This window comes from Nicotiana tomentosiformis, chromosome 1, assembly GCF_000390325.3.
Source record: "Nicotiana tomentosiformis chromosome 1, ASM39032v3, whole genome shotgun sequence".
NCBI lineage: Eukaryota > Viridiplantae > Streptophyta > Magnoliopsida > Solanales > Solanaceae > Nicotiana > Nicotiana tomentosiformis.
In genome coordinates this window covers 35,722,190-35,749,723 of record NC_090812.1, presented here as the reverse complement: position 1 = coordinate 35,749,723, position 27,534 = coordinate 35,722,190, and the positions used below count along the sequence as shown (strand labels likewise).

Sequence of the window (27,534 nt, the reverse complement as noted above, 5' to 3'; positions counted from 1 at the left end):
CACGAAAGAAAATGTTTTTCAAGAAAAATGTTTCTATGAAAAATAAGTGATTTTCTTACTTATTTTCTGGTGGGGGCGTGGTGAGGGGGTGGGGTGGAGAGGAATGAGGACGAGATGTGGTGTGGGGTGTGGTTCGCAGGGTCGAGATGGGTGCGTGAGGGTTGAGGTGGGGGTGGGGTCGATTGTCGCAACTTTGCATTGTGGATTTTGATCTGACATAGCTTAAGTTCTATACCCGATATTTGTGGTTTGGTAAAATGTTTACTTCTGCTGTCATACTTTTTTCAATTGGTGGATAATATTCTGGCCATGGTTCCTTGTTTTATGCAGATAAACTTGGGAACTATCCACCTATGCCAACCAGGTATCTTTTTCAGACTTGAGGTGGTTATAAATTGAACATCATATCTTGACTCATACTTGCATATTATTAGCATATTTGGTCATCCATGTTTCCCCTGACTTTGCAGCAAAGGTGACTGCCCTCTTCTTTCACCCAAATCTAGTCAGTGATGGAATTAATCATGCTACCCAAGCTTATTGATTATTCTGTACGAGTGTATGATCAGGTTCATCAGGTAAATCTATTGCTGGAATGGCAGTAGCATCACTAGCTGGAGTTACATTACTCATAGGCATCATTTACGTGGGAATTTATAGAAAGAAGGAACAAAAGGTTGAACCACACATCTCAGCATCTGCTGATGAATCACATCCATCTGGTCAGGGTAATTCTCTAAATTAACAAAAACATCTTCGCAACATAAATGCTTCCAAAGGTTCTTTCATTCATTATCAAGCTTTGAATTGATAGCTGGTGTCTTGCTTTCTCTAGTGTGTGCCTATGGTTTTTCACATGAATCAATAAATCAGTAGTGAATTGGAAGTGTTAATTTTATGATTAGTGCTTCACCTTTGATAGTGTGATAATTTTATTGCTCTAAGCAAAACACTGCATGAACATCTTGGGTTATTATTCCCTATGAACAAATTGTCTAATTCAAGCAGCCTAGAAACCCAAGATTTTACCTGATAGTTCGCTTCACAAGTTTGATATAAACATTTCTTCTGAGTAAGGCCTGAGGGGACTAAGGCAGTGACCTTTCTGATGGTGCCTTGGCAGGCCTTTTGGGCATAGCTGTGGATAAATCTGTTGAGTTCTCATACAAAGAACTTGCTGAGTCGACTAATGGCTTTAGCATCTCTAATAAGATTGGCGAAGGTGGCTTTGGAGCTATTTATTATGCTGAGCTGAGAGGCAAGGTCTGCAATTCAAATTTTTTTTCTTCCAATAACTGTAAAAATATGTCTGCCTGTCTACTCTGGAAGTTGAAATATTTCTATCCCGTACATATTTGTTCCTAGCTATTTGGCATAAATAAAAGGGGTAAAGTCTTGGAACACCTGTCTTTATTTTTATCGTGTTAGCTAAAACTTATTTGTGTTTGTTCATTTCAATTTCAATAAGATGGACTTTACTGAGGCTAGAACGGATCCTCGCTTTCAATTTTCTTTCTTGTTCCACGTCTTTTAGAAGACTTCTATTATAAATTCAATAAGTAGTTATCTAGTTAGAAGTGTTAAGGGATTTCTAATTACATAAACTGATAAAACTTACTACTTACAAATGGCACTGTGCTTAAAACTGTAACTTGAAAGTGGCAATTCACCATTCAATGGGGCTTTTCTACATTAGTTTTTTATACTGTAAGTCTCTGCTAACATATATTGAAAATTTTGATACAGATAACAGCAATAAAGCAAATGAAAAGGCAAGCAAAAACCGAATTTCTTGCTGAACTGCAAATTTTGACGCGCGTTCATCACCTGAACCTGGTATTATAAATATCTTCTCTGTCAATTATGATTTCCTTTTTCTTTTCTTTTTTCGAGATAAGGTAAAGATGTCCTTTAGAAGCAGTTCTATTTCTTTTGATGAGCACAAGTATAATCCAAATCGGATTAAATGTAAAATCTTGTAAGTTTAGCCTCTCACATATATTTTCTCATTATTTCACAAATGATACAGCATCTTAATATCATTGCATTCATGTTTGATTTTTGAAATAAAAAGCTAGCTTATAATCCACTTCATTAACATTTATGGATGGCACTTCACATGTTCCCATGTCAGTGCCACAAATAAATAACTAACAGAGAGTCTTTGCTTATTCAGTTGATCGGTTTGAAGGGATAGGGAGAAAGTTTAAGGAAAGAAGAGAAAGAGCCTTTTTTTTTTTTACTTAAAATGCGTTGTACTTATTTTCCCTCATCTTCCCGTTCCTTTCAATTTTAACCATTCTAACCCACGGTATAAATGAACTCTTAAAAATGCTAGTTTGTCATATGACAGAATAAATAGAACTCTTGTAAGAGATGATTCATGATTTACTATTATGATTTATGTGTTTCTGTAAGTAGTGTGCAGACCTAAGAAATTTTGAGGGATTGGCTACATTTGTACTTGAAGTTTGAAGTCTTGAATTTATGTATATCGTTTACTGATCTGGAAGGGAAGTTTAATGTTGTATTATGATTTATTAGTTTGCTTGTTTGATCTTTTCTTTTCTGTGTCACTGAATGCATGCAGGTGTGCTTGATAGGATATTGTGTTGAAAGGTATCTCTTTCTTGTATATGAGTACATTGACAATGGTAATCTAAGTCAACATCTACGTGGTATGAGAACTTTATGAGCTATAGTAATGTGATGGAATAGTTAATTATTTATATTTTTCTTCTTATTTGTATTGCAGATGTTCATACGCTTAAGCATTTGTTAATTACTTGATAAATCTATTTCCAGGGAGGGACACACTGCCATGGTCAACGAGGGTGCAAATTGCACTAGACTCAGCCAGGGGTCTTGAATATATACATGAACACACTGTCCCCGTTTACATTCATCGTGATATTAAATCAGCAAATATTCTGATAAACAAAAACTTCCATGCAAAGGTCTTATTAAGGCCCCTAATCTTTGTTTTTTGACAAATTCAAACAACTGCTCTCCTTATTGGTAAATCACATACTCACAGGTTGGAAATTTTGGCTTGACGAAACTTGTTGAAAATGGAAATTCAACTTTGCCTACACGTTTTATGGGTACATTTGGGTACATGGCACCAGAGTAAGTTTTTTCTTTGTACAAAATGTGTCTTAACACAGAAATAGCTGCTGCTGACCTGACTTAATTAATAACTGCTGAGGTTTTTTATTTTTAAGATTAAATAGTCTTAAAATGAGGGTGAATGGGAAATGGAAGGAAAATGAAATTTTTGAGTAAAATTTTAAGTTTCCCCCTCTTGACAATGAAACATTGTCCCGTATTGGATGAGGAAAAGATTTTTGGTGGGTATATATATAATTGCTCTTCTTGTAGCTCTTAAAGAGTTAAGAAGAAAGCAAGTCTCGCGCCGTCGTCGTCGTCGCTCGGTTCGGCTACGGCTACGGCTACGGCTTCGGCTTCGGTCAAATGATTATCCGCATTGATTGATTAAATTTTTGGACCAAATTTATTTGTTAATAGTAAATATTAACGTAAGATTATCCGCATTGTGATTTGCTACCGAACTTTGTGTTCGCTGAAACACTGGGGTTTGAAGTACCGCTATACCAGTGTGTGATTCGTTCTATCCTAGGAGGAAATAATCTATTACCTTGGGTACTAGGAGGGGATTAAATTCCTTAAGGAAACACTGTGAATTCAGTGGGCTCGAATTAATTACTGTTTTATTACGATAACTTATATTTTGCAGAATTATTATTTACAAATACAGCAATATTGGCGGGACTAACAATCTTAAGGAATTTAATATTTATTTCTGTATTTGTGTTATTCTTATTATTCTGCAAACTAAAACCTTTGTGGTTTTATGTACTCCCGTTTTGGAGAGTAAAGCCTTCGTGGCATTTTGTTGGAGATTAAAATCTACGTGATTTTTACTCCAGTTTGAAAACATGTATTAAACGTTTGTTTGTGTCATTTTTTTTTCCAGAAAAAATGACGACTGAAAGCGAAAACCAAGCTGTTCCGATGGTGACTGCCAACGCATCGACAAGCCGAACACCGGCGTTGGCACCGGCAGAAAAACCCGAAAAATTTTTCGGGATTGATTTCAAGCGCTGGCAGCAGAAGATGTTCTTCTACTTAACTACGTTATGTCTACAGAAGTTCATCAAGGAAGATGTTCCTGATCTGCCAGATAAAACTCCAGAGAATGAACGCTTTATCGTGATTGAAGCGTGGAAGCATTCTGATTTTTTATGCAAGAATTATATTCTTAGCGGACTGGATGATAATCTGTATAATGTATACAGTGGCGTGGAGACGTCAAAAGAATTGTGGAATGCGCTTGAAAAGAAATATAAAAATGAAGATGCCGGGATGAAGAAATTCGTTGCCGCAAAATTTTTGGACTACAAAATGGTAGATAGCAAGTCTGTTATTACCCAAGTTCAGGAATTGCAAGTGATTATTCATGATCTACTTGCTGGAGGTCTTGTTATCAATGAAGCATTCCAAGTAGCAGCAATGATTGAGAAGTTGCCTCCGTTATGGAAGGACTTCAAAAATTATTTGAAACACAAACGAAAGGAAATGTCCCTTGAAGATCTCATTGTTCGGTTGAGAATCGAAGAGGACAATAAAGCTGCTGAAAGGAGAAGCCGTGGAAATTCAACAATAATGGGAGCAAATATTGTTGAAGATAACAAAAAGAGGAAGAAGGCTTCTGGTCCGAAATACAACCCAAGCAAGAAGCGGTTCAGTGGAAACTGCTACAACTGTGAAAAAATCGGACACAAATCTACGGAGTGTCGTACTCCGAAGAAAGACAAGAAAAGGGGTCAAGCAAACATGGTAGTAAACCATGATGATGTTGATAACTTGTGTGCCATGCTTTCTGAATGTAACTTGGTGGGGAATCCTAAACTGTGGTGGTTTGATTCAGGAGCCACTCGCCATGTTTGTGCAGTTAGAGAAGCTTTTGCTACATATGCTCCTGCTGGACCCGGAGAGACAGTTTATATGGAAAATGCTTCAACAGCAAAAGTTGAAGGATATGGGAAGATATTTCTGAAAATGACTTCTGGCAAAGTCATGACTTTGAACAATGTCCTTCATGTTCCCGAAATGAGAAAGAATTTAGTCTCTACTGGACTTCTTGTTAAGCACGGTTTTAAGTGCGTTTTTGTGTCCAACAAGGTTGTCATAAGTAAGAATAAAATATTTGTAGGAAAAGGTTACCTCACCGAGGGCCTTTTCAATCTAAATGTAATGGTTGTGGAAAACAATAATAATATTTCAGCTTCTTCTTACTTACTTGAGTCAAATGATTTATGGCATGTACGTTTGGGTCATGTCAATTATAAAACCTTGCGGAAAATGATTAACTTGGAAGTACTGCCTAAGTTTGAATGCGAAAAATTAAAATGTCAAACATGTGTGGAATCTAAGTATGTTAAACATCCTTATAAGTCAATTGAAAGGAATTCAAATCCTTTAGACTTAATTTACACAGATATTTGTGACATGAAGTCAATACCATCTCGCGGTGGAAAGAAGTATTTCATAACTTTTATTGACGATGGTACTCGATATTGCTATGTTTACTTACGTAATAGTAAAGATGAAGCAATAGACGCATTCAGGCAATACAAAAATAAAGTTGAAACGCAACTTAACAAGAAAGTAAAAATGATAAGAAGTGATAGGGGTGGTGAATATGAATCTCTTTTTGAAGAAATATGTTTAGAATATGGAATTATTCATCAAACAACAGTCCCTTACACGCCCCAATCTAATGAGATTGCGGAAAGAAAGAATTGCACATTAAAGGAGATGATGAACGCGTTGTTGATAAGTTCTGATTTGCCACAGAACTTGTGGGGGGAAGCCATTCTTACGGCTAATCGAATATTAAATCGCGTGCCCCATAGCAAAACACAATCCATTCCATATGAAAAATAGAAAGGAAGAAAGCTCAACTTGAATTATTTTAAAGTGTGGGGGTGTTTGGCAAAAGTGCAAGTTCCTAAACCCAAAAGGGTAAAGATAGGACCGAAAACTGTTGATTGTGTTTTCATAGGATATGCGACAAATAATAAAGCATATCGATTTCTGGTTCATAAATCAGAAAATTCCGACATTCATAATAATACGGTTATAGAATCAGATAATGCTGAGTTCTTTGAAAATATATATCCGTATAAAAAGGAATGTGAGTTGTTTGGTGAAGGATCTAAACGACCTCGGGAAGAAACAAAAGAAAGTACATGTAATCAGGAGGATCCAAGACGTAGTAAACGTCAAAGAACGTCTACTTCATTTGGACCAGATTTTGTGACTTTCTTATTGGAGAATGAGCCTCAAACATTTAAAGAAGCTATGACTTCTTCGGAATCATTATTTTGGAAAGAGGCAGTCAATAGTGAAATAGAATCCATATTGAACAACCATACATGGGAATTGGTTGATCTTCCTCCTGGAAATAAACCTTTGGGTTCTAAATGGATTTTTAAGAGAAAAATCAAAGATGATGGCACTATTGATAAATTCAAGGAAAGGCTCGTAGTCAAAGGGTATAGACAACGAGAAGGTCTAAACTACTTTGATACATACTCTCCAGTTACAAGAATTACGTCCATACGGATGTTAGTAGCATTAGCTGCAGTGTATGGTCTTGAAATTCATCAAATGGATGTTAAGACGGCCTTCTTAAATGGAGAGTTGGAGGAAGAAATTTACATGGAACAACCTGAAGGGTTTGTGGTTCCAGGTAAAGAAAAGAAGGTATGTAGACTTGTTAAGTCTCTTTACGGACTAAAACAAGCACCCAAACAATGGCATGTAAAATTTGACCAAACAATGTTGTCAAATGGTTTTAAGATAAATGAATTTGATAAATGTGTGTACATTAAAAATATTCCAAATCACATAGTCATTGTTTGCCTATATGTGGATGATATGCTGATAATGAGTAATGACATTGCCAACATAAATGCTACTAAGCGTATGCTCAATAGCAAGTTTGATATGAAAGACTTGGGAGTTGCTGATTTAATTCTGGGAATTAAGATCCATAAGACTCCTCAAGGTCTGGCATTGTCACAATCTCATTATATTAAGACAGTACTTGAAAAATTCAAGCACTTGGGCTTTAAAGTTGCAAAGACTCCAATTGACGTGAATCTTGCATTAGCAAAGAATAAAGGCCAAAGCATATCACAATTGGATTATGCTCGTGTGTTGGGATGCTTAATGTATATCATGAATTGTACACGACCAGATATAGCTTGTGCTATAAGTAAACTGAGTCGATATACGAGCAATCCAGGCCAATCTCATTGGATGGCAATGAAACGAGTTTTGGGATATTTAGAACATACCCAGAACTTTGACTTGCACTACAGTAGATTCCCTGCGGTGATTGAGGGATACTGTGATGCAAATTGGATCACCGGTTCAACTGATTCTAAGTCCACGAGTGGATATGTATTCACTATTGGTGGAGGAGCGGTATCTTGAAAGTCGTCCAAACAAACATGTATTGCCCGCTCTACAATGGAGGCTGAATTCATAGCCTTAGATAAAGCCGGTGAAGAAGCTGAATGGCTTCGGAATTTCTTGGAAGACATTCCATTTTGGCCCAAACCGTTGGCACCAATATGCATACATTGTGCTAGTCAAGCGGCAATTGGAAGGGCTGGGAGCGTTATGTATAACGGTAAATCTCGTCATATACGACAAAGACATAAAACTGTTAGGCAATTACTCTCTAGAGGAATTGTCACGATTGACTATGTAAAGTCAAGTGATAATGTGTCGGATCCACTTTCAAAAGGCCTAACTAGAGAGGTAGTTGAGAAATCATCAAAGGGAATGGGGCTATGGCCGAGAACAAGTCATTGTGGCGGTAACTCTACCTAGAAGACTGGAGATCCCAAGATCTAGGTTCAAGGAGATCAAACAAAGTCATTAATGACGGTTCAACATTGTCAAATAAAATTTTAGTCCGTTCTCGTGATGAGACAATGTTCAGTACCAAGGATAAAGCATTAAGGCTTTTTAATGATTTCTAAATTTGATACGGGGTATATCAAATAGTGTATCTACAGGATGACACGTTTAGGAATCACCTATGTAAGTGTGAAGTGTTAGCCGCTTCAAGGAGAACTTTGTAAGGCCAGTTCTCTACGCACTTATGAAACCACGCGGTGTTCATGGCTGAAACGAACACAACAATGAGAACTAAAGACGGTTAAGGGTTGATTGTGTGACTTATGGTTGTCTAGGTATACACCAAAGATCGACGGTTCAAAGATATCAAATCTACCGATTGACCGAGTATATCCGACATAAGTTTACTACGAAAAGTTCAAAGGGAAACCTACTTATTCAGATGCGATTAATCCTTGCTTGTAAATCACACAGTTTTTCCATGCATACTTCCGTGATATAGCCATTCCCCATTCATGTGGGGGATTGTTGAGGTTTTTTGTTTTTAAGATGAAATAGTCTTAAAATGAGGGTGAATGGAAAATGGAAGGAAAATGAAATTTTTGAGTAAAATTTTAAGTTTCCCCCTCTTGACAATGAGACATTGTCCCGTATTGGAAGAGGAAAAGATTTTTGGTGGGTATATATATAATTGCTCTTCTTGTAACTCTTAAAGTGTTAAGAAGAAAGCAAGCATCGCGCCGTCATCGTCGTCGCTCGCTCGGTTCGGCTACGGCTACGGCTTCGGCTTCGGATTTGGATTTAGATTTAGATTTGGATTTGGATTTGGTCAAATGATCGATTGATTGATTAATTTTTTAGACCAAATTTATTTGTTAATAGTAAATATTAACGTAAGATTATCCGCATTTATAACAGATATTTTTCAATCCGTGTATTGACCACCAGCTGCAATAGCAGCCGCCTAATGCTTTTCCCACCATGAATGTGCTTGCTCCACAAACAAGTGCTTGCGTCACAAACAAGCCAATGCTTGCTCCACCATGGAGGGTGGACGATTGTTCTTCTTCAACACTGACTGCTATATATATGTGCAGCAGCTATTGAAGAAAAACACACACAATACACAAGACACAAAACTGAAATCGCTCAACAGATTTGGCTATACATTGCACTCATTCCTCTCAGCATTTCCATACGATTTTCTGAGTTTCTACTCCTTCGTTCTGCATTGTTTTTAACTTCAAACAAAGCAACTGTAAGTGTGATTTGCTACCGAACTTTGTGTTCGCTGAAACACTGGGGTTTGAAGTACCGCTACACCAGTGTGTGATTCGTTCTATCCTGGGATGAAATAATCCATTACCTTGGGTACTAGGAGGGGATTAAATTCCTTAAGGAAACACTGCGAATTTAGTGGGCTCGAATACTGTTTCATTACGATAACTTATATTTTGCAGAATTATTATTTACAAATACAGCAATATTGGCAGGACTAACAATAACGGGTATGGCAATAAGTGGTCTTTATGGAAACAAGGTTGGCATTTATGATTGGTGTATTCCAAACAATCTCTTTCTGGAAGTGGTCTAGCTTAAATGTTAGGAAGTTGAATTCCGTCGAGATTTGATTCATATATATGGTATCTTTGATTTGTTAGGGTCATCAAATAAATTTCCAACATATATGAATTCCTTCCTTTAGGTTCTCCTTGCTCCATCCCCGAGTTAAACACAGAAACAGATTTCCACTTTGGCCAAGAGAACAAACTTAGGGTTAATTTCACCCATGGTCATTCAACTTATCATTTATTTCACAAAAGTCATTTATTTATTTTTCATCACTTAAAATTCACTCAACTTTACCTTTGTAACTTGAAAGTTATTCTAGTTCAAAACATATAAAATATCCAATAAAAAATATGACATGGCATTACATTTAATTAAAAAATCTAACAATAATGCCACATAAGCTTAAATAGACCATATCTAAGATAGACTCATTTCTTCCTCAGCCCGATTTCAGGCAGTTTTTTGAATATTAGTTTTAATTTATTTTATATGAAAAATTCTTAACAAATAAATTTTGCGGAATTCTAAAATAGTTTCCCGCATTTTGCGCAAAACAAACCCGACCGAAGTTAGTCGGTTTCGTAAAAAAAAATAAAAAAATTGGAAAACCGACCGACTTCAATCTCACATAACATATAAATGTACCACTAACAAACAAGAACAACAAGCTAATAAGAACTTATTTTCACAAGTTACTATTCCATTAAAGTCAAAATATTGGTAAGAAACACCCGCAATGAAATTGCATAGTAGAAGTTCACTACTAAAAATTCGGCCAAAACCGACTGCGGCCAACCGACCGAGTCGGTCGGTTTTTTTTGGCGCAAAAATGTGGGAAACTATTTTAGAATCCAGTGAAATTTAATTTTTAAGAAACCGACCGAAATCTGTCGGTTTTTCGTATAAAATAAATTAAAACTAATATTCAAAAATTTGCCCAAAATCGGGCGGAGGAAAAAATGGGTCTAACTTAAATATGGTTTATTTAAGCTTATGTGGCATTTTTATTAGATTTTTTAGTTAAATGTAATGTCATGTCATATTTTTCATTGAATATTTTATAAGTTTTGAACTAGAATGACTTTTAAGTTACAAAGGTAAAGTTGAGTGACTTTTAAGTGATGAAAAATAGATAAGTGACTTTTGTGAAATAAATGACAAATTGGATGATCTTCGGTGAAATTAACCCAACAAACTGATGTAGAGGTAGAAGGTAGAGGGCAGACTGGTGCTACTGGAGTTCGAACACAAGATCCCATACAAATTATCAACTTCCTTGATCATATTGCTCTAGAGACATTTTTATGTCAATGGAATTCAATTATATATATTTACAAATTCAAATTTTCAACAATATGATGTACATATATAAGCTGGGAACTTATGCGACGAAGGGGGGTTAGTTGAACCCCCTCAAGTTGGGTATACCCCAACTGATGTATCACAGATAGATGGTAGCAAATAACCATTGCTGAAATATGCAGGTATGGTCGTTCAGGAATTATCTCACCTAAAGTAGATGTCTATGCTTTTGGCGTTGTCCTTTATGAATAGATTTCATCCAAGGAAGCGGTAGTCAAAGAAGATGGTGTAGATGATGCAAGAAGCCTTGTTGCTTTGGTAATTTACTTCTGCATATTTCTTTACAGAATGTTATCGATTGGCACTGAGATGACCTTTTCATGGATTTAATGCTTCTTGCTAGTGTTACTTTGTCTACTTCATGGTATCATAAAATTTTTGCACCAGTTGATAAGCTAATGATGATTGTTCCGTAGTTTGAAGAAGCTCATAATCATCCTAATCCAATTGAAGGCATTTCCAGATTGATAGACCCCAAACTCCGCGATAACTACCCCTTTGATTCAGTCCACAAGGTACAAATCAAATCTTTGTTGCACTATGTACCACTTTTTTTTTTCCTTTGTTTCTTTGAAGAATCAAAACACTTGTTTGCCGCAGATGGCACAGCTTGCTAAAGCTTGTACAGAGAAAGATCATCAAATGCGTCCAACTATGAAATCAGTAGTGGTTGCGCTTATGGCATGTTCATCATCAACAGAGGATTGATAATTTGATGTTCTGGTTTGGTCCTGCAGTGTTTCATGAAGTATTTCTTGAAATCAAGAGCTTAATTTCGACTTCTTTTAAAGATGTTCAGAGAAATATTAAGAAAAAAACTAGTATTTGACTTCTCAGATAGTTATAAGTAATCTTTTTTGGGACAACCGAAGTACAATTACACAATCATTTATGATATTCTAGTTGTACGTCCATATACAAGTTTATCTTAACAATGCTCTCGTCAGAATTGAGGCATTTTCAATTAGTTGATAATGTGGCTAAATGACCAGTGACTAAATAGGTAACACTCGCATTAGCTTCAAGCAATGGCCTCTCAATTCAACACAAAGAGCTTGTTTATATGGGGTGCAACGGCAATGCTTTTAATAGTACTTGTGATATTGTGATCCAACAACAAAGTCAAGAGGTTGACGATAATTTCAAACCACTATCAAATACTAGTTTTTTTCTTAACTATCTGAGAAGTCAAGTTGTAATTTAGCCAATCAAACCACTGAAACTTATCATACATTACATGGACAAATTGGAATTCGGGTGCGATATTTTAGTTAATGCAATGGCATTAGCTGAAAATGGAGTTGAAGTAACAGTTATACTTTATCATACAATTACCCAACAGCATTGTGTAACTACCAAATGCTATAATGCCAATATGCACTAAGATTGACAAAGAATAACTGTCTAAACATACTTTTTTCTGTCAATAATAAGCAACTTCGACCCATTCGACATCAAGCAACTGATTCCCTATCATTCATCATCATGCTTATACATCTGTCAACTTTGCCAAAATATCCCTGATACAAAATAAACATCAAACAACAAAGTCTAGTATTCCAATCAAACCCAGTCAATGAAACAGAAAACAACTGTACAATAAATGGCGATTTTCTTCTTTTTGATTTTTTGTTTTCTTTTTTTTTTTTTTCATGTAAAAAAAAAAGGAACATAGTTTTACACAGCATAGACAAAGACATGTCCACACCAATCATTTGCTTCATGAATTTTACTATACAACATATACAGGAGAATTGGACATGAGAATCAGGCATCTTCACTCCGGCAAAAGGAAAGAACTAATTTCACATATCAGTCAGTAGATTTCTTCCGAAATGTTCAGCTCTATATCAATGGCTTATACGAAGCGTTCCATTGATTTGCCAATCCCTACTACCAGGTACCAGCATTACTAAATGTTATTGAAATAAGAGTAGACTGGTACGACGCTGGGATCAGAGTCGGGCATCAACCTGCAACAACCAAAGGTAACTGCATTACATACAGAAGAAAACAATAATGACCTTTGCAACTAAAAGTTCAGAAGATGCTCGATACTGTCAAAGAAATAGAGAAAGCCCTGATAGGGGACTACCTAAGGTCTATCTGCTCTATTGTACTAGATCTTTTAAGTTTCTATCTGTCCTATTGTGATAGATTAAATCTATAAAACATTTTTTTGGCCTAAACGCTAAATGGTATTGCATGAAAAAGATTCACAGGTTCATGAAAAATTATGTTAAGTAACAAAGAAAAAGGATGGAGGGACAAAGAAATAAGCAACTCCACAAGATAAAACCCTCTTAATCTCACTCACCTTCTTCAGAGAAGTCAAACACACCTCCCAGCATATCATCGCTTTCCCCATCATCATCAGGTTTCTCTTTGTCGCAAGGACTACTACTGCTATCCATATCAGCAACCAGTTCATTTACCTCATTTAATTCATTGTTAGTTGAAGCCTTACAGTAGCCTTCTTGAAAAAATTGCCCAAAATCTACAGGGTCACATATATATTCATGAACAGTTTGTTCGTCAATAATGTTCATACTCATGTCGGAACGATTGGAACTTGAGTTTGAAGCTTCACTAGTAACAACACTGTTTGAAGACTGAACCTCTCTTGCACTTATTCCTCGGGTAGAGAAGGATTCAATTTTGGGAGGAGACGGACTGTTTAAAACATAGCTTTCCTCAACGGAGCACAAGATATTTGGGGATGATTCTAGACCAGCCTGCACTTTGTTACTCACTTGTGGGGCTACAGAATAACTAGAGCTTCTCAACCCATCATTTTCTTCCAAAGATAGTTCAATACATGGATAAGAAATTGGACCCACGCCAACTTCATGTAAACCAGGAACTTGTGAAGACCCTGAAAGCATATATCTTAGACAAAGCAGAGAAAAATTCAACCATAAAACAACTATTAATGCTTAAAAAAAGTCGAACAGTCTTACCAGAAGGAAAGCTTTTCTCAGAGAGCGAGTCTGCCCTGGCAATACCAGATGTGGTGTCTCCAGACTTTTCTTTACCCATGGCAGAGCTGAATAATGGAAGAAAAGACTCAACATTATTTTGACTGCATAACACTGTATAATGGTAAGATATACCAACTATTAAGAGAGAGAGAGAAAGAGAGAGAGAGAGAGAGAGAGAGCTACAAGAAAATGACCAAAAAACATATCACAACTATATGAACAAATGAACTGAAAACCTAATGATGAAGCCAAATACATGAAGTAAAACCATGTCAATCAAGTTCCTAAATCATAATTTGTGATTCATATACAGAAGATGTAATTTTTCTAAGTGTCTAATTCAAAGACAAATTATAAGACACTATATTTTTTTTTCAAATAACATATTCATCTATAATGATTTCCTTAACAATTAATATATCTACTATACTTATCGTTTAGTAACGTCTCTACAAAACAGAGTCCATGGGTGCTGAGTAGCATGCCTCAGTATATTGGTGCCTGCACTGACGTATCGTTTAAGCAAGAGAAAGCGGAAAACCTATCATTGCATCTAGTTTTAGGATTTACGCAAGCCACAAACAAATGTTCAGCAACACTGAAGTAGAGACCCATATTAACGATCTACGTGTAACTAACTAGGATCAGTTATAGTATGTTACACATGTCAGAAACAATGAAACATATAAAGTTCTTCTCTTCCGATCTTTCACTGTAAATCGTCAGTGTACTGCAATTGCATGCAAAAGGTTATACTGAGAATCAGGAGACAATGACAAAATGCAGAATGCAGAACTTGCTCTAACAATATGAACCAGTTGACCCCTATGAGCAAGAATAGACTGGAGCATTTTCTGGATGACATTGAACAGCCATTCGGCAGTAACTCATCAATCTTTGCCAATAACACTGACTTTTTTAACTTCAAATTTTTTTAAAGGTCTAGACACAATTTTTGAGATGAGAGTTGAAAAAAGGGGTTCACATTTCTCCGAGACCACAGATAGAGCGATTTGTAACTTCCATTTTCTTAATACACGGGGCAGTATTACACAAACATGAGAAGTATTAAACAGCCGCATAAAGCTTCCATGATTTAACTAATCACAAAAGAAACCACGGGCAACCAGAACCCTATTTGGTATGAAATGGAAATTATCCAAACCAAAAGTGAGGACTAAAAGCAAACGAAAGCTGTATAATGCAAGAGACACGACGGCTTATCTCCATACAAATCATCGACTTCTGTACATTCACTTAAATCACTTCAATATCTATACAATCGGTGACATATCGGACGATGAACAGAATTTAAACCAGCTTCACTGCATGCCTACAAAGGTGCTTCGAAAAGTTATCCGCCTATTCCACCTATTTTTAACTTCTTGCGTCCAGCAACTCAAGTTATAAACAAAACCAATCAGAACTAATAATGATAGGGACACATTCACAACCACAGATAAGTACAATGACCAAATGACCACCATTAAGGCTGAACCTGAAAGGATATAGAAAAGATCAATCTCATACACATTTCTAGACAGAACTCTTCAGTCAAGGCAGAATTCCTCAAAGTCATTCTCCTCTGCTAAGGTAGAAAAACATTATGCCACCTAATTGTTGAACTAGTGATCCAGTAAATCACTTTCTCTGCTCAGGTTTTGTTGGGTCTGAGTTCACTGGATACTAAAACATAACTGCAATGGATAATTATTACGGACGTCTACTTGCCAAAGACCCAAGCTGAAGAGACTGCGAAATATCAACATTAAAACTAGTTTCAAGAGCTGCAGTATGGCCTAGTGGGGGCAAACCTTGGAGATCAGGGTTCAAATCCCACAAGGACAAAGAACACTAAATAATTTCTTCCAATATGTCTAAGCATTGGTGGGAAGAGTTACCCGATACTTGTGCTGGTGGGAGCAGGAACTCGGTGGAATAGAAAAGTTGCGCACAAGCTAGTAAGACACAACAATTATCACCCAAAAAAGAAGTTTCAAGACCAATTTATCAACGTTAAAGAACACATACAATGCCATCGAAAACTGAAAACAACATTTACTCAGTCCTAAAGCAGTAGGCCTCAACTCTGCATCATGCAGATAATGCAAAGTAAAACCCAATTTTCCAACACCCTATCTCATTTGGTCTGGATCAATTCAACCTTTACGAACATAAAAGTCTCAGTGCTACAAAATGAGCAAAGGATCCATAATAGCTATTGCATTACCTATCATCAGACCATTTTGATGGAATTCTGTGGAAATGGTCAAACACAGGCAGTAGATCTTTACGCCTTATTTCGACCTCATTGACAGGAATCTTCTCAATCTCAATCTCCCCAGCAGAAAAACTTCCAGAGAGATCCTGCTCTTCATATCCAGAAAGACTCATGGTACAGAAGTATATCTAGAACAGATACAAATAATATCAGTACATATATTCAAAAGTATAGAGGAACCAGACACAATTTCCGCAAGAGATGATAACCTTGGACTTTTGCCAAACAGGTATCCTCCCAGACTTCAACTGCACCTCAGCATTGGAAAGGTACCAATGGGACCGGTCACATAGTTTAGCAGAATCCTTTTCACCTGTATCATCATCTTCAGAAAGAGAATCTCCCATGACAATGTCTGTTACTTCACGGCCACCTATAGTAATGCCATGAATACATTCCTCCCTTTCAGGCCAATCAGCTCTTCGACAAACATCCCACCACTGAATGGAGTCAACTTTCACCCCAGCGTCATCCTCTTGCATTTGAACTACTGAAGCAGTCCCGGTTCTCAGATAAGAGTCACCCTGTTCTCCACCAAATGAGGGCATCAACTCATATTGAATTAAGTGACCAGATGGAGTATAAGCCAAAAGATGCTCCAACGGATTGAAGTTTTGCGGAGCAGGTTGTTCCCGGCGTACAGAACTATGAAAAACAGCAGCAAGAACACCAGAAGGCACAGAAACCTTTCCGGCTGCAGAAGATGCGGCATTGCTCACTGTATTTAGCCAACCTGAATTCACATTCTTTATCCTGTTGACCACAGAGAGCATGATAGGTGCTGGAGCTGGCGCAAAAGACTGCTGATTGACCATGAAAGATGATGTAGACCACCATGGTCCCGAAAGAATAGGTAGAAGTATGGGTCCATCAACATGAGAATTTTGCAGTTGAAGACCAGTCTCACCACCAAACGGGGATAGGACAAAAAGATGGCAAGTTCCCCTGGAAGAAATAATAGCTACCCACTGACTGTAGTGACTAAAACAAATGTCTTGTATCACCTATTCAAATTCAGATTTTAAGAGAATTGTATAATCAGAATCATTATAAAGACTGAAATCAATATTGAATATCAAAGAAAAACACTGCAAACAGATACGCACAGCTGGAGTTACACCCCGATGAAGCTTGTAGAGGTGGACATGTGAAGCTTTCCAATCGTTGCTTTGGCTGCCTGCTCCATTTGGTGAGCAAGAAGGTACAATGCGAAATATGTTTATATTATTCCCACGTGTAGAGGCAGTAACAAGAAGAGTGCCACTAGGGTCAAAACACAGAGCAGATATAGGACTGGAATGCGCTCTGAATTGTGAAATAACTGCTCTAGAAACAAAATCTTTAATAACAACCTGCAGCAGAAAAGTTGGCAGGAAAATTCAGTTCTCATCATCACTATAACTGCTCTGCCACAGTTACTCTCTGTCAAAATTGCATGTAGCACAATCATCAAATTAGGAGCTATAAACAGTTGGTTAATGCTTAGTATGGAACATCTGGAAAACAAACTACTCTCATTTAAGAGAGAGAGAGACAGACAGAGAGAGAGAGAGAGAGAGGGAGGGAGTAATATATTGTTTTGCTCTAGTTGTCCTCTGATATCGGGTTGTAGTATGCTACTTAGGATAATAGAGCTTAATTTTGGATAGTCGAAAAAGTAAATTTAACATTTAACTTGTTTTATGACAGTAATAATTTGCTTAATAAACGAGAAAAATGTTGTTTCCAGCTTAGAAACTTGCTATATGATGGACCAGCCCCCTACCCTTCTCCACTTACAGACTTTATTCACCAGTTAGGTTTCAACCTTGTGACGTGTACTTACCACATATCTCGCATACAACTTTTACCATTGAACCAAAGCTCTGGGGTTAGGAGGGAATAAAGTAGGAATAATATTGCACTTATTACGCTTCATTCGATTTAATTGCCGATTACAGAGAGGATCCAACAGGTTCAAGAGCTCAACTATAGCGCCAAACTAAGGATGAAGATAAATCACTGAATATTTATGCCTGGCATCACGCTGAACTAGGAATATCTGATGCACCAGCAACAAATGAAATCATAAAGTGTGAGATAAAACCAGCAAATGAAAAGATTCGACGAGCTGTAAGCATGCACGAATAGCAGATATCCTGTACACAATTTAATCTTTTGGAGATATGGCCATCAAAAATGTCAAAATCAGCAGAACAGCGAAAAATAGCTGTATAACAGTCAACAAACTTGAAACATGAACCCCTTCCTTCCCTTTCCTTATGAAGCTTGGTTTCATTTTCAACAGAACTTCTCAATTAAGTTAATTTTCATAAGCATCTTGATAATACAAACAAGCTTTAAGTAGAATATACCATGCCCGCGGCATCTGTTTCAGGTGAATGTGCTGGAACCCTCCCAACTTTCCAGCTAGCACTTGTTGACACTGGTGAATTACTCCCGTCAGGAAGAAGCTCATGACAGTATTTTGACAAAGTTTTGTATCCCATGTCCCCAAGATTAATCAATCCAGCAGCTAGATGTTTGCTTGATTCCATGGCATACCTAGCTACCAGATTTCCGTTACCAGGTGATGTAGAAGGGCTAACACCTGGAGAAGGACTAAGACTTTGGGGACTCAAGCGGCCTGTGTTTGACAACAGCGGATTATTTGAAGCATATGCTAACCATCTCGGTCCTACAGCCATGGGACCGTAGCCAATGTTGACCCCCGTCACACCTTGGCCACCCAACTGAGGCACAGGATATGTGAGCACGCTAAACTTGTTCTCTAAGGTAAGAGCATCAAAACAATAGATCTGCCAACACATCAAACATACAAGGGAGCACAAAATCTTCAGTGTAATTCTCAGATTTATGGATAAAGGCATAAACCATCAGTATAAATATTACAAGGTGTTTACCTGTGCTGCAAGACCAACAGCCACTACCTTCGGACTGCATCTAACCATATACACAGTAGAGCGGAATCGCAAAACATGAACATAGCTGTGGGACCTTAAAGAGTAAAAACGTACAGCTGTAGGTGAGTGTATAATGCTTCCTCCCTGAGGCTCAATGAAACCATCCCTGCCAGTTTGAACTGAAGCGGAATCTGCACTATCATCACATGCCACAACCAAGAGCAAGGGATGCGATTTCTTATATCCTTCACGACCATCAGATTTTGCAGGGATGGGTTGCATCTGTAGAAAAGTTACTGGATCATCACGCCTCGAAACTAGTTCACAAACATTTGAAGCATCTTCAACATCCAGGACTTGAAATCCATCAGAGTAACCAATAAGGAGCACTCGTTTGAAAGAAGACAATCCAAGCTCTAGTCTGTCAAAGCAAGCCCATAAAACCTGTTTGGCCAGAAAAGACCGAGCCACTAACATTCAGTCAGATCATATGTACGTCCTATACCGACAACCTAGAAAAGTTATGATGCGGTGAAGCAGAAAAGACTACAATATTCCATATCAGAATACAGTCGGAATATCTTACTTCACTTGAGTATCTAAAGATGTCCAGAACCAAAGCACTTTGCTAACAAATATAACAATCAACATCGAATCTTTTCCAAATCCCTGCAGTGTAAACCACGAACCAAAGTTTACCCTTCATCTAATTTTTTTCTTCAATTTTCTTCTTTTCTGTTGAGCAGTAGTTTATGAGGGTGGGGGCAGGTCAGAGGAGAAACAAGGACCAAATTACTTAGATGAACTTTTCTCGAGCAAGCCAATAAGCGAAGGGAAATGAAGTACATTAATACTAATCAAGTTATCAACCCCATCCCTAGATTCCTTGGCTGACAAGAACTGAAGATTTCTTATATAAGACCTGACAAGAATTGAAGATAAATAGCACAAGTAACATTTTCCCGCCCCCATTATCTCTCCTATATGTGGGATTCCTATGGTGGTCTTCGTTACGAAGAAGAGATGGAAGCTGAGACTAGGAAGCTGCTGCATAGGAGATCTTGTTTGATCCCACAGCCAGTTGTCTAAATTTAAAGATGCAGAAAAAATAAGAGTAAAAGACTATGAACTACTTCAAGCTTAAAAAGCCGAAAGCACGACACAAATCTTTATATAGTACCTATATACTTATGGATTAAATTACAATCTGCTACATAGTTCCATAATCAACAAAATTAGAACACTAATAGCACCTTGGAGATTTTACACCCAAGAAAAGTAAATATACGAGTAGTAAAATTTTGCTGTTCATCCTACCACACTCCCCTCGTACAACAAACCCACTAAAGGAAGCATAGAGCTTATATGGCGACGAGATGTCCTAGACTAACAAAGTAGTGTCACCTTTTTATCTCTTTTTATAAAGTAAATGGCCACTTTTTTATCCTAGAACCAAATTGAGTAAAAAGATGGAACTCAACAAAGATGCAAATGTTTTCTTTTGATACAATGGAAAATTAATTATATACCATTAGTAGTTCGAAATTTGAGCCCAAAATTGTATTCCTCGCATTCCACAGCTCCAGGTTGCAACAGCTTAACTACACATGATCCCTAGGGAAATCTCATGAGGCGCATGGTGATGGTTATGTATCCTTTACCCTAATGAGAATTTAGTAAACACGTTGGCATCCAAAAAATCAAGAATTTGCATCACATTTTATTAGATGGTGATGACAATTCCAAGTAACAGGCTATAAGTTTATAACTGAGAATCATGCCTATATTAAACCCCCCCCCCCCCCCAAAGGGCCCCTCTCCTTTAGCATTTTCCCTTCCCAGGGATGAAACGGGACAATAAAAGCATTGCACCTGTCATAAGTGAAATACCATTACAAGAAGGGATTTAGTTACTGACGAGTCTATAAACATAAAGATGGGGACGGTCCTCAAACATCTAATCATGTTGCACCAGATTTTTAATATACAACAACAACTACACCTCATTCACAAACAAGTTGGGTTCGGCTCTATAAATTCTCATTGACCACGTTTCTCCAATTAAAATTCATCTCAGAAGCAGTGTTGTGAAGAGCGTGAAGCGAGAAAAAGCGACAAACCCCATTTCGCTTAAATCGAGAAGCGCTCGCTTTTTTGAAGTGAAGCGAAATTTTAAAAAAAAAGTAAAAAAATGTTGCATAGACAACACATGAAAACCTTTGTTCGGTGGTGGACAAGGTGAAAGAATGGTGGACAAGCTATGGGGTATCAGGGACACCTTCATACCGGCTTTCGAAGAAACTCAAATTGCTCAAGGGAGATATTATTAGGTGGAATAAGGAGGTTTTTGGGAGGGTAGAGGTTAAAATGAGAGAGCTTATGCATGAATTGGGGGATTTAGAAAGAGGGGAAGGGGCGGGGTAGTTAGACGAATCTGAGAAAGAGAGATTGGGGGAGGTTAAGAGGGAAATAGTCGAGTTAGCAATAGCTCAGGAGACTAGTTGGCGGCAAAAATCGAGGGCGCTCTGGCTAAAGGAGGGGGATTCGAATACCAAGTTTTTTCATAGGGTGGCGGTCGCAAATCGAAGGACAAACTTCATAGAGTCCTTAGTTGTGGATGGGGCGAGGATTGAGGGAGATGAGGAAGTAAAAGGGGCGATAGTGGGGTTTTATGAGAACTTATATAAAGAAGAAGTTAGTTGGAGGCCGACTTTGGGGGAATAGAGTTCAACCATATAGGGGAGGGAGACAACGAGTGGCTTGAAAGGGTTTTCGAGGAGAAGGAGGTGCACGAGGCTGTGTCGTCTTGTGCTGGTGATAAGGCCCCCGGGCCTGATGGTTTCTCCTTGGCTTTCTTTCAGCTCTTTTGGGACACCATCAAGGGAGAGTTAATGGAAGCCATTGAATACTTCCATGCGAATGGTGTTTTCGAGAGAAGTATCAATGCTTCCTTTATTACTATTGTGCCTAAGAAAGAAGGCGCATCTTGTATCAGAGACTACAGGCCTATTAGTCTCGTGGGGAGCATTTACAATATTATTTCTAAAGTGCTTTCCAACAGACTTAAGAAGGTTCTTGACATGACTGTTTCGTCCTCCCAGAATGCGTTTGTGGAAGGTAGGCAGATCCTGGATGCTGCCTTGGAGGCAAATGAACTTGTAGACTCCAGAAGGAAAAATAGAGAACCCGGCTTACAATGCAAGTTAGATCTTGAGAAGGCTTTCGACCATGTCAATTGGGAGTTCATGGACTTCATTATGATGCGGATGGGGTTTGGGGAAAGATGGAGGGGATGGATAAAGTTCTGCATTTCCTCAGTCAGATTCTCTGTCCTGGTTAATGGTAGCCCGTGTGGTTTCTTTGACAGCTCCAGGGGTCTCAGGCAAGGTGACCCCCTATCCCCCATGTTATTCATTCTAGTGATGGATGCTCTGAGCAAAATGATGGATCGTGCGGCTGGCGGAGGCTTCTTGAGAGGATTCTCAGCTCCGATTGGGGTGCTCAGTGCCCGAAGAGTCTCACATTTGCTTTTTGCGGATGACACACTGGTTTTCTGTGATGCCGATATGGATCAGTTGACCTACCTGAAGCAGGTCCTGCAGTGGTTTCAGTTAGTATCAGGACTCAAAATCAACATCGGCAAGTGTGAGATTTTCTCGGTAGGTGAGGTTACTAATTTTGATGCCTTGTCTGGTGTTCTCAGATGCAAGGTGGGCTCCCTTCCCACTACTTACCTGGGCCTCCCTTTGAGCGCTTCATATAAGGTTACTACGGTTTGGAATCCAGTGATCGAGCGGGTTGAAAAAAGATTAGCAAGGTGGCAGAAACGGTATTTGTCAAAAGAAGGTAAGGAAGTGCTTATCAAAAGCACTATATCGAGTATGCCAACCTATTACTTATCCCTGTTGCAAGCACCGGTGAACATCACAGAAAAACTAGAGCGACTCCAAAGGAACTTTCTATGGGATGCGGCGGATGGAACTAGAAAGTTTCATCTAGTGAATTGGCAGACAGTCACTTTCCCAAAGAAGTGGGGTGGACTTGGAGTGAAAGATCTTAGGGTATTTAACAGAGCTTTAATGGGAAAGTGGCTGTGGAGATTCGGGGTAGAAGAGCATGCTCTATGGAGGGAGGTCATAGTAGAAAAGTATGATTCAACGGGAGGAGGTTGGAGGACCAAGGCGATCACAACACCTTTCGGGTGTGGCATGTAGAGGAGTATCATGAAGAATTGGGAAGCATTCAGTGGCAACATCACTTACAGGGTGGGGGATGGAAGGAGAATCAACTTTTGGAATCATAGGTGGTGTGGAGAGGATACTCTGAAGGTCTCCTTCCCCCACGTCTTCAGAGTTTCAAACCAGAAGGAACTGACGGTCCAACAGATTCGCAAGGAGCATGAAGGGGGGTAGTATGGGACCTCTCATTCAGGAGGAACATGCAAGATGGGGAGATTGCGGAGCTTCAAGTTTTGTTGGCACTGCTATACGGGCAAGACATGCTCCAGCCATCCTGCGACTCTTGGAGATGGGGCTTGCGTGGCGATGGTTTGTTCACCGTAAAGTCATTTTACCAGAGTATGCTGGTGAGAGAGGAGACCACTTTTCCATACTCCGCGATCTGGATTCCTAGGGCGCCCACGAATGTGTGCTTTTTTGCATGGCTAGCGGCAAGGGGAGTGATTTTGACTGCTGAAAATCTCCGAAAGAGGGGAATTACACTTGTTAATTGGTGCTACATGTATAAAAGCTCAGGAGAAGAAGTTGATCACCTTATGTTGCATTGCCCTGTGTCCTCGGCTTTGTGGAGGGCAATCCTGAATCTCTTTGGTGTTCAATGGGTGATGCCAAGCACTGTAAAAGAAATGTTATATAGCTGGGGCGGTTTCCGTAGAAGAAGAAAGCAAAAGGCGTGGAAATTCGCTCCGTTAGCTCTCATGTGGGTAGTATGGGGGGAGAGAAATAGGAGAGCTTTTGAGGAGATTCAGTCTCCTTTTTCACATCTTAAAAATAGCCTTTTATCTTTGATCGCTTTTTGGTGCACTCACTTGGCCCCTACTTGTATAGAAGATTGGGCGTCTTTTGTAGAGAATCATGTTCTGATGTAAATTCTCTCCCTTTTGATTAATACAATTTACCTTATAAAAAAAAAAAATAGGGTTGGGTATTTTAATACAGAGAAGCGGACGCTTCTTCTCTTCGCTTCGCTTCGCTTTCCCCGCTTCTCGCTTTTTACAGAGAAGCGGTCGCTTTTACTGACCCGAGTCGCTTCAGCAAGCTGAAGCGCTGCCTTTCACGCTTCGCCTCGCTTCTCGCTTAAAGCGATGAAGCGAGCGAGCGCTTTTTTAAACACTGCTCAGAAGATGAAAAGAAGAAACTTAAATTGAAATACAATGTGCCTAATAGATCTTCTACATAATCAAAAGAATAGGGAACTGTCTAGCCTACCCAAAGAATTAATAAAACGATTATGGTTTGACCCTAAAAACAACTGAAATGTATAAACACTTTGGGGTGAATTACTTCATCAAAAAAAAAGAACACTATGGGGTGAATTATCTCCCTGCCAACTTAGCATAGCACAAATCAAGTCCAAATAAAGGCTAGGAAGTAGGAACCTAAACATCTAATCATGTTGCACAGTTAAAATGCACTCACAATCATTTAATCTCACTTTCCGTAGTAATGTAACACACTCTTCGAGCAAACAAAATTAAAAGAGTAGGAGCAGTATGCAGTACCACATCCATTTCAAGCTCCAGTCCTTTTGGCCGTGATGCCACATAACCTTGGTTCTAGAGTTCGATTTTTTTAGACATCAAATATTTCTTCTTTTTGTCATAAACATCCACATTTCTATCTACATAGCATTGTTCAAAATTATTCAGTTGAACTCTCAGAGTAAACGATCTCAATTTCAATACCAAATGTAGTTTCCGAGCCAATTCCGCTACACACAATGCTATATCCAAATACCTAATGAGTAGATAATAACACACAATACAAAGTGAGAATAATAATTTGGAATAAGTCTTTTCAACCTTCTAACAAATCTATAACTTGAATCCTCATCTTAACTCGCCAAAATCAACTGACTAGCCTTATCAAAATCAACTGACTAGCATAAATCAACTATAAGAATGAAATGATCAACACTCAAAAGCATAAAATGGAATGAAGGAAACCGAAAGGGACCTGGTCTTTGCGGTGATCATCGGAGACGGAAACGGTGACGGAGGCACCGGCGGAGCGGACATTAGTCGACACCGTTTTGATGCAAGATGAGATGAACTTGAGAGAATTGGGGATAAATCCATTGGTATTTGTCCCATTCTTCACCTTGTTCTTATTATTATTACTGTTGCTATTGCTGCTGCTGCTGTTTTGGCTTTTCTTCATAATATATAATCAAATACGAAATTTTTAGAATCTCTCACCGGTAACCAGCAAGTAACCACCGGAAAGAAGAATCAACCACTTCAACTTCTTTCAGTCCTCCACCGCTTACTCCGCCGCCACCGTCCACCGCCGCCGCTGCCGCCGAGCGCTGACGTAATTTGATGATCAGATAAAGCATGAATATCAGGAACAGTTCACCGGAAAACCTGAGGAGATAACACCGGCGAGAACTTTTTGGCGTTGATGTTGTTGGTGTATTGGGTTTGACTATCACACGGTTCCCTTTCCTCTCTTTCTCTCTCCTCTCTCTTTCCTTTTTGTCTTGTATTTTCTCTATCTATTTCTACTTCTACTATTTCTGTTCTCTCTCTCTCTCTTCATTGTTAACTGCGGTGTAAGCCAATCCAAATGTTTTCTAATTTTTTCAAGTGACCAACGACTTTTTAGAAAGTGTCACTTGCATCCCACTAATTTTTGGTAAAAACTCCAATTAAATAGTAGAACAAATATGCTAATCATAGAAAGTAACAATCTCCAACTGTGTTGATTTGCTACTTAATTCGTTCGCGATGTTTCTGTTTTTTTCTCCATTAATATGATATTTTTGGTAATTCTAATGAATAAAAGTGAAATTGACAGTAAAAAATTAACTTAGAAATGTGATTATGAATCAGTAGGAATGACAACAAAGATGTACAGCAAATTCTGTACTTAAGATTTAAATTTGTCTCAATCTTACTTATAGTAGAATTCCAATCATTAGATAGATATATAAAGTAATGTGAAAAGCAATCACATATTATGGAGTACAATTGCTTATACTTCATACTTAGAATGTTACTTAAGCAAGCACATAATGACCACATTTAATTAAAAAACGAATAACAAATATTTTTATGCACTTGTTTTAGAAAGTATAATATATATACTATATTCTTACTTTGAGTCAAATCACAGGGTTATTGAATATTTTAGTTTTACCATTTGTAATTTATTTTAAAGATAACTCATTAATTATTTATTATGTGTCGTGTTAAATGTGAAATTGAGAATTATGGTGGTATCATATTAATGTGAGATGATAATTATGATTAAAACTTTTATTTAAGGGAAAGTATCATATGCATGGAAATAATATTTAATAGGTAATCAAATTTAACACTAAACAAATATGCTCAATGAGTCAGTTGATTACAAATAATGAAGTTTTTCATATAGAAGTGTATTTATATACCTGTAAATATATTTGGAAAGAGAGTGAATGACAATTCATTACTTAGGAAATGCCAATGCTAGTTTGTCAATACACTAAACGGTGGAAGTGAATCAGTCAAAACCTAATCAACTTTTATAGCAAAGTGGATGCAGCTTTAATTTATTAATGCGATTGTTGCACACAACTAACACGTAGTAGTATTTAACATTTGTTTCATTAGAGATATATTTTGGTAACCAATACAACGAAGGTAACTCGGAGTTGGAGTATTTTTTTTATTTTTTATTTGGTAATAGTTGGAGCATTTTTAAATTTCAAATAGATCAATATTATGTTCTCATCTCAAATGGCATCCTCAAGTATAAGGCCTTATTTTACATGAACTATTTGGGGTATTCAAACATAATGTCAACATGTTTATACATATAAAATACCGTCATTATCAATGTATATTCATGTTCCGTTGTCAATATTTGGAATGGAGTATATTTTTTCAAATTTAATTATAATAGATTCACAAAATCAATAATATTTTTTAAGATAACTTTAAAGTCACTACATACGTATTTGTATATATGTATTCATTTACACATCTGGAATAACACATGCACACACAAACATGTATATATGTGTGTGTATGCACGTGCATACATATGTAATCTTTTTCATAATCAAATATTATGTCTAATTTACAAACCACTAATAGAAAATCGATCAATTGCCAGATTAATAGGAAATAATAAATAAATATATATATATCAACTACACTTTGTCTCTGTCAAATGCTATTTACGAATGCAGATGAAAGCAGCTTCTGATTGTTATTGCTAAGTCATATAAGGTGTTTCTTAGAGGTATGCAA

General features: G+C 37.8%; 1 protein-coding gene and 1 long non-coding RNA gene across 4 annotated transcripts; one reads left to right on the top strand and one right to left on the bottom strand.

Annotated features, from left to right (window-relative positions):
* Window positions 1-12,347: 12,347 nt before the first annotated feature.
* On the bottom strand, window positions 12,348-25,825 carry LOC104119715 (autophagy-related protein 18h-like). 3 transcript variants are annotated; one of them, XM_009631290.4, is made up of 9 exons: window positions 25,253-25,823; window positions 19,059-19,502; window positions 18,510-18,953; window positions 17,262-17,507; window positions 16,365-17,159; window positions 16,105-16,283; window positions 13,854-13,939; window positions 13,211-13,768; window positions 12,348-12,866 (listed from the first exon to the last, which is right to left on the bottom strand). In XM_009631290.4, exons 1-9 carry the CDS (start codon window positions 25,454-25,456, stop codon window positions 12,862-12,864), a joined length of 2,961 nt encoding a protein of 986 aa, XP_009629585.1. In that variant the 5' UTR covers window positions 25,457-25,823; the 3' UTR covers window positions 12,348-12,861. The 3 variants fall into 3 exon arrangements, with proteins under 3 accessions (XP_009629585.1, XP_009629586.1, XP_018634388.1); XM_009631291.4 differs by lacking the exon at window positions 25,253-25,823 and adding an exon at window positions 19,645-19,704; XM_018778872.3 differs by lacking the exons at window positions 12,348-12,866; window positions 13,211-13,768; window positions 13,854-13,939 and having other exon boundaries at window positions 16,101-16,283; window positions 25,253-25,825.
* LOC138896390 (uncharacterized) lies at window positions 18,264-18,690 on the top strand. Its single transcript, XR_011409439.1, has 2 exons — window positions 18,264-18,374; window positions 18,423-18,690. It is a non-coding gene; the product is annotated as an uncharacterized lncRNA (long non-coding RNA).
* Window positions 25,826-27,534: the final 1,709 nt, after the last annotated feature.

Bases quoted from the DNA above. Each gene is read 5' to 3' on its own strand.
- LOC104119715 (XM_009631290.4), bottom strand. From the start codon at position 25,456: ATGAAGAAAAGCCAAAACAGCAGCAGCAGCAATAGCAACAGTAATAAT. The intron at 18,954-19,058 runs GTAAACACCTTG...ATGTGTTGGCAG, and splicing joins CTGTTGGTCTTGCAGCACAG to ATCTATTGTTTTGATGCTCT. The intron at 17,508-18,509 runs GTATATTCTACT...TTTCTGCTGCAG, and splicing joins AAACAGATGCCGCGGGCATG to GTTGTTATTAAAGATTTTGT.